At 49.4% G+C, this 10,000-nt stretch overlaps 1 protein-coding gene across 3 annotated transcripts in view; it reads left to right on the plus strand.

The window, feature by feature from the left end:
* Positions 1–10,000, plus strand: part of LOC115548179 (laminin subunit alpha-3) — a 76,826-nt gene that overhangs the window by 21,383 nt on the left and 45,443 nt on the right. For all 3 annotated transcript variants that reach the window (XM_030362612.1, XM_030362611.1, XM_030362610.1), the window contains exons 11-22: positions 1,106–1,165; positions 1,361–1,399; positions 2,814–2,954; positions 3,400–3,537; positions 3,715–3,852; positions 4,145–4,197; positions 4,997–5,096; positions 6,955–7,007; positions 7,741–7,846; positions 8,355–8,454; positions 8,601–8,757; positions 9,799–9,937. In XM_030362612.1, the coding sequence (XP_030218472.1) occupies positions 1,106–1,165; positions 1,361–1,399; positions 2,814–2,954; positions 3,400–3,537; positions 3,715–3,852; positions 4,145–4,197; positions 4,997–5,096; positions 6,955–7,007; positions 7,741–7,846; positions 8,355–8,454; positions 8,601–8,757; positions 9,799–9,937 (1,224 nt within the window). The remainder of the gene's footprint in view (positions 1–1,105; positions 1,166–1,360; positions 1,400–2,813; positions 2,955–3,399; positions 3,538–3,714; positions 3,853–4,144; positions 4,198–4,996; positions 5,097–6,954; positions 7,008–7,740; positions 7,847–8,354; positions 8,455–8,600; positions 8,758–9,798; positions 9,938–10,000) is intronic.

Raw genomic sequence — 10,000 nt, forward strand, 5'->3', positions numbered from 1 at the left:
AGATGGGAAGGATACTTCATGGAGTTTCTTAATGATGTTGAGGAAGTCCTGTGTTGAGTAGCAGAGGAAGCCTGACGGGACTTTGATGCTCGCTACGCCAAAGCAATTCTAATTTTAACAGTCGCCAAATGACCCCGCTCCACTCATAGCTGTACATGACGACACACAGAACCTCAAGAGCAGGGTAGCTCTCTCTGAGAAGCGTGCTCTACAGCTCGACGGATCTTCTGAATTACCGCCGGAGGGCTCTTCTTCTATTCCCTGCTCTACCGCACATTCCACGTGTCAGAGGGTGGTGTTAAAAGGGAGCATTGGGGGAGAAAGATACTTCCCAGCAAGGATCACCCCCTACGGCCCCTAAAGGGTGGGGTGGGGGTGCGGCAACTGAAGGGTGGAGGGCGCGGCCCGGGCAGGGCCCGCCCTCCACCCTCGCCGGTTTTCACTGTAGTCGGTGGAGTTTACAGAGTGATTCGTGGCGGAGCAGCTCTGCTCCCCTGCGCCTGGAGAGGGTGGTGTCGGTGGAGCGCTGCAGCCCTGAGTCTCTGTTTGATTGACAAGACACCACCGCCCCGACCCCACCCATCCCCACACCCTACCCCACCCCTCCTCAGACGTGTTGCAGCGTCCTCAGCCCCCCGCATCGCGGGAGGCGAAAGGAAACCAGTTCGCGGTCATGGATAATATGAAGCACTTGGAAAATGTTGACGACGCTACAAAGCAAAAAGTAACAGATTCAACTGTCAAGATGGGCTTTGTAGGCTGGTTCACAGACAGCACCTTCAAGGTGCTTCCCCTATCCCATAAACGTGACTTTCTTCTTTTTTTTGGAGCAACATATATAATTACCAGGCGAGTGGGTGGTTTATCTTCTTTAGCTCCTGTTTTCTATTTTCACAAACCGTGTGGTCCAATCATGTCGACAAAACATTTAGAACATTTCTCGGGCAGTGCTGGAGGATTTGTTTCTCAGGGTTTACCTCGAAAAACCTCATCGGTATTTCCTTGAGAAAATTGAGTTGACTCAGATGGTTTAGCGCCTTGGTTACCAACAACACGCTGTGCAGTAAGGGGATCTCAACGTCGCTCTCTTTTCTTCTGTGTTCAGGAGATACCACCCACCTGACCACCACCATCAGCACCACCGTAAGCCACGCAAACATCAAAGGCAAGTGGAGCAAAGTCCCTGATTTGTGAGGTTTAAATAATTCAAAAGCAGACCATTTAAAAAAAAAATACAATGAAAATAATTGATCAATCCAACCCCTTCTCTCTCTCCCCTCCACCTCCCATCCCTCTCTCCCAACCAACACCACACTCCTCTCTTCCTCCATGCTGTCTCTCTTTCTCTGACTCCACACAGCCTGCCCTGTGGGTTATTTTGGACCACCCAGCTGTCAGCGTAAGTGTGATTAGACTCGCAGCCACATTACGTCTTCTCCAAGAGTGATTACATCGCTGCGTTAAGCTAAAAGAGTTAATTAGTTCACTGGTTCCCCGTTTGAGGCTTCATTATCTTGAGATGCTTTTTGGCAGTACCTTCACACAACATCTGTTATTAGGGAGCAATCCTAAGGAATATCTGTAGATGTCATCATCGTCAAGAGTGATGGTGGAACAGACTATTCTGTTGATCCCTGGTAACCAATGTTTTCTTCAAAACTTTCTAGAAGTGTTCTCTAGTGGGCCAGGTGTCCAAGGTACTTAACCAACTCGCCAACACCCGATTGGCCGACAGCCAGAAAGGATCGCCCACCCTTCACTTGACTCTAGTTGGGTTAAACCGGGATTACAACCCATCATAGGCACATTTTTGACACCCCACCCATCTGATAAATCCTGTTTGAATTGCGTCACTAAATAGAGCTGTGAGCGACTGTGCTACTGTAGGAGCCCATCAGTAGATGGTGTGGGAGATACCCGGAATAATCGTTAATGATAACTATCTTTCGCCTGTTCAAACTGGCGCTGTCCCCTGAAGGAATGGCTCCTAGTTCTCAACAGTCAGCTGGGACCTTGAACAGATAGACGTGCATTTTACTTTTACATATAGGGCATTGAGCGGACGCTTTCGAAGCGTCTCACAGCGGTTAATACACACATTGACACGCCGACGGCGGCCGCCATCTTATCAGGAGCTGTTAGGCTGATGTGTCTTGCTCAGGGACCTCGAACACTCTAGGCTAGGAGGAGCCGGGAATCGAACTAGCAACCTTCCGGTTACAAGTCAACTTGCTCTACCTCCGGAGTTAAGCCGACCCGACGTGCATCCTATTTGTGACGCTAGCATCCTCTCCATTCCCTCTTTTCACTTGTCCTTCTGCTCTGGATAGGAAGTGCCCTGGGAGTAGCCTGATTACCAGGAAGGCATTACATACCGTGTCAGGGTGGGACGTTCTTGTAGATGTCCAGTTACCGCTGGGCGGAATCTGTTTTATTAGTGGGCCTATGATGTCGGCAAACATTCGGTCTTTGAGGTCAGGGTTTGAGCCGAGAAGTTGCCAAAAGTCGTTTAGCAGTGTTCTTTATAAACTAGGGACTGGGTCAGGGCAAGAGTTAATGATTTGGAGCCTGGAATCTCTTCACTCATCAATACTGCCCCCTGTCCGACAGCACTATCTGTAAATACATCCCTCACACGACAATTATTCAAAAGACTTTTACAGGAACATTCAAGAAAGATCTTTGACTTGACCAATGCTATTTATCAACTATACATCCCTCGGTGTTCAATGTATTCTCTGCTTCCATTGAACTATCAGCACGGATGCCCGTGACCATAACGGTGATCAGTGTGTCTCCTCTGTTGTGAGCAGAGTGTGTCTGCGACTTCCGGGGGACGGTCAGCAACGTGTGTGACGCCTCGGGACGCTGCCTGTGCAGGCAGGGGGTGGAGGGGCCGTACTGTGAGCGGTGCCGGCCCGGACACCACTCCTTCCCCGGCTGCCAGGGACTGGGTGAGAGACGCTTCTGACCGCGGCTAAAGCTACGTTTTCACCTAGAAAACGCACTTCCTGTTGTGTCAAGTGAGGTTATGTTTTAATGCGTCTACAGAGTTAAAGATCTAAGAAAATGTTGAATAGCTTAAATCAAGGGTAAAGATTTGAACAGAGTTCGGAAGTGTAAGACACCACTCTCCTGTGAGAGGCAGGGTGAGAGAGACGGTTCTGACCACAGCCATTGCTACGATTTAAAATATGCTAAAATAAAGAGTCTGCAGATGACTGTCAGGTGTGCATAGAGAGTCAATGGGGGCTCGGGGGGCTTGGCACAGATATAGATCAAATAAAACCCTAGCGTTGACTTTGTCTGCGATATGAATGCATTCCCATTAGATTGAATCCTCAACCTTCCCTCCCTGCCTCTCTCTCTCACCCCCCCCCCCCCCCCCCCCCCCCTCAGAGTGTCGGTGTGATGGGGCCGGGGCGGCTGACCCCCCTGCCTGCGACCCGACCGGCCGATGCCTCTGCCTCGGCAACTACGCCGGCGAGCGCTGCGACCGGTGTGCTCAGGGTTACTATGGTTACCCGGACTGTGCTGGTGAGTCGATGCTCCCCCCCCCCCCCCACACTTCCCAATAGAGTGCCCAATATATCAGTGCCCCGACACACATGCGCTTGAAGCCTAGACGATTCAATGTATCACAGTTACCGTGTGAAAAAAGGCTTATTCACCTCGTGTGTGTTTCCCCCTGTGCGTCCCGTGCTCTCTACCCAGCCTGCCAGTGTTCACGGGAGGGCTCCTACGGGGACTCGTGTGACCACGTGTCCGGCCAGTGTCTGTGTAACCCTGGGGTGGCCGGCCAGAGGTGTGATCGATGTGCTGGATGGGGGCCTCAGTTCCCCCGATGTGAAAGTAAACCCACCGCGACGTTTACAGCCCTAAACAACAGCAGCTCGTCTTGATTAACCTGAGGCAGTTTAAAAGTGGAGCCCATGTGGTCAAGTGAATCGCAATTAGGAGGGCATTGCATTGACCCTTCCAGAGTTTGGGGTTTGATTCCCAGTGCTAAGAATGCATGCGCTCGTGCTATGACACATTGATGAAAAAGCTCACAGAGAAAGATTCATCCTGCTGCATGAATTCTCCCTTCATTATGGATCCCAGTGTCTCACCTCGTCTGTTTACACCCATCCTTTCTCTCCAGCCTCCATAAGACAGTGTAACCCTGCAGGCTCAGATGTCAGCCATCCTCAAACGGTAGGTCTATTAATACCCACCCTTAATCACGCCTTGTATTGTGTGAGTTGCCAGAGTTACAGCCCAGACAACACATGGCGGTGTGGGGCCTCTGGGTGTGGACGAGCACCCGGCTGATAAACGCCCGGCGCTGCCAAACCTTCATCCGGCGCGCAGTACCACAAGGTCTGCTGTTGTTGTCCTCGGAAGTCATCAAGGAAGCACAACAGACCGCCTTTTTTAATTTGGTGAAATCACAACAGACATGCTACTTCCTATGTGATTCCGGATGTTTTTTAGAAACAGCTTTTTAATTTCCCAATTGCCATGGCTACAATTGTATATGTATGTATATATATATATATAAACACTTTTTCTCTCGTCCATTATGTCATCATTGTCCATTATCTCTCTTAACACTATATGTACTCTCATTCAGGGCAAGAGGCATATAGGGTGTGTGTGTGTAGGGTGTGTGTGTGTGTGTGCAAACATGTCATTGCGTTTATTCATTGGGATTGACCGATTTTCGATTAAATCTGCCAACCCAGCCAACTCGTAACATTGCTTCACGTCACATATGTAGCCATAGTAATACCTCAGACCACCCATTTACAAAAAAGATTGAAGTCTCCTTAACGTCAATGCACGTGTACTGCTGAGTTAACGCTGTACAGTGTACGCTATTTAAAAACTATTAAAAATTATAAGCTTATTGTGGAGGACACAATCTCGATTTTGATTAACATGCAATGAATTGATCAGCCCTACATTCCAGGGTCCGAATGATGGATTGTCGTTTCTCTTCCTACCCTGGCAGGGCCCTTGTCGCTGCCTAGCCAACGTAGAGGGAACCTTCTGTGACCGGTGTAAACCGCTCTACTGGAAACTGACCATGGACAACCCCGAGGGCTGCACAGGTAGGAGGCCAGCAGCGCTGAGCCGTCAGGAGGGATGGCTCTTCATTCAGGGGCTTCAAAGAACGGGACGCGTCTGTCAAGATACTTGATACTGCAGAAGTTCAGCCCGAGGAGCTGCGTCGGAACTTCGGAAGTTCCTTCTTCTTCACTACCCAGCTCCAAACCGAATGGGAATTATTTATACATCAGAGGGAAAATATTATATACTTCCCAGTTCCGGAAGTTGTTTTAGGAAAAAAGCGCAAGACCTGAATCGATGATAATTAAAAAGATTGGCATGGAGATTATGCAACACTAGACACTATCCCATTTCTACCCCTTCCCCCTTCCCCCTTCCCCTTACCCCTTCAAAACAAGGGGGAGGGGTTAGAGGAAGGGGTAAGGGGTAGAAATGGGATTGGGCCTTAAAGTCATTTAAACACATTTTGGGCAGTTGCTGCGCGGAATGTGGTTCAGAGTTTTATCCAGCGTCACTAATCCATTTCCCCCAATACCTTTACAAAAATCCGTAATTGAATTGTGTGATGATTAACCGGCCTAGAAGTTGAACAAAAACAGAAAGTAAAACATGGCAGCCCACTTGCAGCCCACCGTTTTAGCCGTCATTTCCCTGTCAGCCGTTGGTTCCCTGACGCTTTATGTTTTCTCCAGCTGCGCTAAGCCTCAGTGGCGCTCTGTAGCGGGGTGGACGCTGGATCTCGCCCTCTCTCACCCGGGAGGATGTGTCAACATACCCCCGTCAACGGCTCCCAGGGCGCCCCGGTGGAGGCCTGAAACATACTAATACAGGCAAACACTGGCTGGCTGATCGCTACAGGGAGCAGTATTTATTCGAGTGGGGGCCTCAAGGCTCCTGGGAAACGGCAAAAAGAAACGCATATTTAATGCATAAAAAATGTAATGTTGCTGTCCCCATAGACTGTGTAGCCCCTCAACAACCACAACAACAATAACAGCAACTCTTTCGACAGCATCGGCGAAAACAAAATATTAGTGCTCTTCTTATCTTCGAGATCGGAAAACATAACGAGTGGAAGAGTGGACACGCTGCTGCTGCTGCTGCCATTATGCAGGCGAGACGGGGAACAACCTGAGGCTTTGTCCAGATACCCGTCTACTGTTACAGCTCTGCTCCGCAAGAATGTTATCACCGGCGGCTTGTCAGGAGCTCCACCGCGGAAGGAGCCAGAAGACGAGACCACCTTCTTAATATCCCAGGAATGCCCTTCTGTGTGGCGGACTGCGGCCCGGAGTTTGCACAGAGTTCTGCTTTTTTGTTTTATTCCGATTTTGTGGCAGGCGTCGTGGGTTGTTACATCTGACCAGAGGGGCTTTGATGTGCATGGGTAACCGGGGTTGGAGGTTATTATGAGCTGTCGCTTTTCACCCGTGAACGTGAGAGAAGTCTGTAATCAGACGCCCATTCACAGCGGAAGGGCCCTATTAAGCATGCATCCACACACACACACACACACACACACACACACACACACACACACACACACACACACACACACACACACACACACACACACACACACACACACACACACACACACACGTGCACACACCTCTGGATTTAACTTTGTTACCTCCCTCTCCCACTCTCCCCCTCTCTCCCCCTGTCTGTCCCCCTCTCTCTCTCCCCCTCTCTCCCCCTCTCTCTCCCTCTCTCCCTCTCCCCCTCTCTGTCCCCCTCTCTCTCTCCCCCTCTCTCCCCCTCTCTCTCCCTCTCTCCCTCTCCCCCTCTCTCCCCCTCTCTCTCCCCCTCTCTCTTCCTATCTCCCCCTCTCTCCCTCTCCCCCCCTCTCCCCCCCTCTCTCTCCCTCTCTCTCCCCCTCTCTCTGTTCCCCCTCAGAGTGCATGTGTGATTTGAAAGGGACCCTGAGTGGTGTGGGGGAATGCCAGCAGGTGAGTTGGCCTGCCAGGTCTTTACAGAATAGAGTTCACTATAACCATTTGTTGAGTAACAAAACGACTGAATGAATGTCCAAGTAAATAAATAGAAAAAGTAAATATATGAATTAGAGCTGTCAGTTAAACGCGTTATTAACGGCGTTAACGCAAACCAAATTTAACGGCGTTAAAAAATTTATCGCGCGATTAACGTAATTATTTTATTAAAAAAGAAAAAAAAAAATTTTTTTTTTTGGCTCAAAACAAAGAAGCAGTAGCCTGACTGCTATGTTCAAATGACATTTGTTCAAAGCAGTCGTTTATTTGCACTATAGGCTCTTTTTTTGTATCGTCCTGTTTTGATCAGTATATGCCAATGTTATTATCAATAGAAAATCATTTGCACAAGGCAAGCCGATGCACTTCACCATGTTGATAAGAGAATTAAAATGAGAAGAATTATGGGACAAAAAAATCAAGGGATATTTAGCATAGAAAAAGAATTTGCGATTAATCGCGATTAATAATAGTTAACTATGACATTAATGCGATTAATCACTATTAAATATTTTAATCGCTTGACAGCTCTAATATGAATACAAAAAACGACAAGAACACATAAGTTAACAAACCTTTGGAACAAACCCATTTTATGGAAATGCAATCATGATATAACATTTCGATAAAATATGAAAGGGGAAATAATTGCACATCATAACCAAACCATCCGTGGGTTCCTCTCCTCCAGAAGAGCGGACAGTGCCACTGTAAGCCGCACACGTGCGGGCCGTCCTGTGACACCTGTAAGGAAGGCTTCTACCTGCTGCAGAAGAGGAACTACTTTGGCTGTCAAGGTACACTAATGCTAGTCATCAACTGGGCTGGTGGAAGGTACAGCCTCCCCAGTGATGCCCTGGGATATGAAGGTTTAGGCCCAATCCCATTTCTACCCCTTGCCCCTTCCTCATACCCCTCCCCCTTGTTTTGAAGGGGGAAGGGGGGAGGGGTATGAGGAAGGGGTAGAAATGGGATTGGGCCTTAATCAAAGTACTACTTTGAGTGATAATATTGAACCAACAATATAGCTGCTGGTGAAAAAATAATCATCAAAATAGTGAGTCGGATATTTAACGTGTTTGAAGTGTGAAGTGTGTTTTGGTTAGAAGTATCAACTTAAGAATTATAAATCAGCTTATCCAACATAAGAAAACCGAAGAATACAAGCATTAACAGAAGGTCCCTGAATCAATACAGACGCTCCTAATAACTAACAAGCTAACTAATCATCCGTTCAAAGACCATTGACTCAGTCTAACTTTATCATCTATTATCTAATAATTAACTCTTTCCGTTCCCTGATAGGCTGTGAGTGTGACGTGGGCGGAGCTACTGGCATGGCCTGTGACTTTGGGTCCGGCCAGTGTCGCTGTCGGAAGAACATAGTCGGCCGAACCTGCTCTCTGTAAGCAACCCCTCTGTTTTCACATGCTATATGACATCACGTTGTGTCATCCCCATCACTCGAGTTGTCATGGTGACGACAGACACATCGTATCAACAACACGATACGACTCTCGCGCCTCAACGTTCACCCCCCGTGTCTCTCAGGCCGGCTCCGAGCCACTACTTTCCCAGCCTGCACCAGCTGAAGTATGAGGTGGAGGACGGCGTCACTCCCAATTCCCGGCCAGTGCGCTTCGGGTTCGAGCCCCGGGTGTTCCCCGGGTTCAGCTGGAGGGGCTATGCCGTGCTCTCCCCGGCACAGGTGGGTGTGGTTCTGACTTTTTAGGGGGGGCGGGGCCAGTAGTGGCTTGACTCCCTGCTGAAAGATACTGGGTTCGAGACACAATGGCTACACCTCAGACCTGCAGGCATTCTAGAGCAAGATGCATCCCCCTACCTGCGTCTTCACAACATTAAAGTATTTTGAATCAGCAAACCAAAAGCTCCACTATGACCTCTGGTGGGACAACCACTGCTGGGGGAGGGTAAAACGAGGCACTGATTGGTTCTGCTTGAGATTTGAATGCTCGATGGAAAAGTCGCCACCGGCACCAAGTTGTTAACGTCTCGTCGACATTGCCATTTTAATGGCAATTAATTTTGAATTTTGAATTTTAGCTAAAAGCCTTTAGTGTACTTCAGAATACATTCGTAATAATGCCACTATATGTGCTTGACCACATGTGGTCAAATCCGACCAGTATATCAGTATCGGCGATAATCGAACCCCTTTTTCTTTCAAACTTCTCTGAAACCGCCCCACTTTTCTTCTGTGTTTTCCTCTTTGCTGTCATTCCACCATGGTGGCTGTGGCTGTGCCAGGTCTTCTTCTATAGAGCTCTATATCACTGTCTCTCCTCAGCCAGAGGTGGTCCTACCCCTGGTCGTAGGCTTCTCTGGCCCTTTCCTCATTGTAATGCGCTACGCCTACGCCAACGCCAGCCTCCGCCCAGCCAGCAAGCAGGCGACGCGGGTCCGAGCCAGCGTGCTGGTGGTGGACGAGGCAGGCTCTCAGGCCTGCTGCGACTGTAAGTCAGGGCCTCTCTTCCATCCCCCTCTAGTCATCTTCCCCCTTGTCTTGTCTCCGCCTCTATCGGGTGTTTACTAATCAGCTCACTCCTCCTTAACATCTTTTGATTTTACTGCTTGGCTTGCGCGTTTTTTAAACGTCTAACCTGCCTTAACCTGCGCCTTCTTCACAGTCTGTCCGTCCGTCACCTCCCCCCCCCCCCTCCCTCCCTCTCCACTCCCTCTCTCTTTCCATAAACCCGGCTGTGTGTCTCCCCCCCCCTTGTCTCTGCAGAGTGATGTCAGAGTGAAAGTGCATGTTGAGGGGAGGGAGGCGAGGGAGAGCTGGTACCGGCTGGTGCTGCGCTACTCTAACCCCAGTGGGTCCAGTGTGACCGGTACGGTGGAGGCCACCGGTATCAGGGCCGCCCCAGGTAAGGCCGACCAGGTCTCAGGGTGGGGGTCAAGTGTGCATGCACTCACACGCACACACAAGG

Source organism: Gadus morhua, chromosome 8 (genome assembly GCF_902167405.1).
Source record: "Gadus morhua chromosome 8, gadMor3.0, whole genome shotgun sequence".
In the NCBI taxonomy this organism is placed as follows: Eukaryota; Metazoa; Chordata; class Actinopteri; order Gadiformes; family Gadidae; genus Gadus; species Gadus morhua.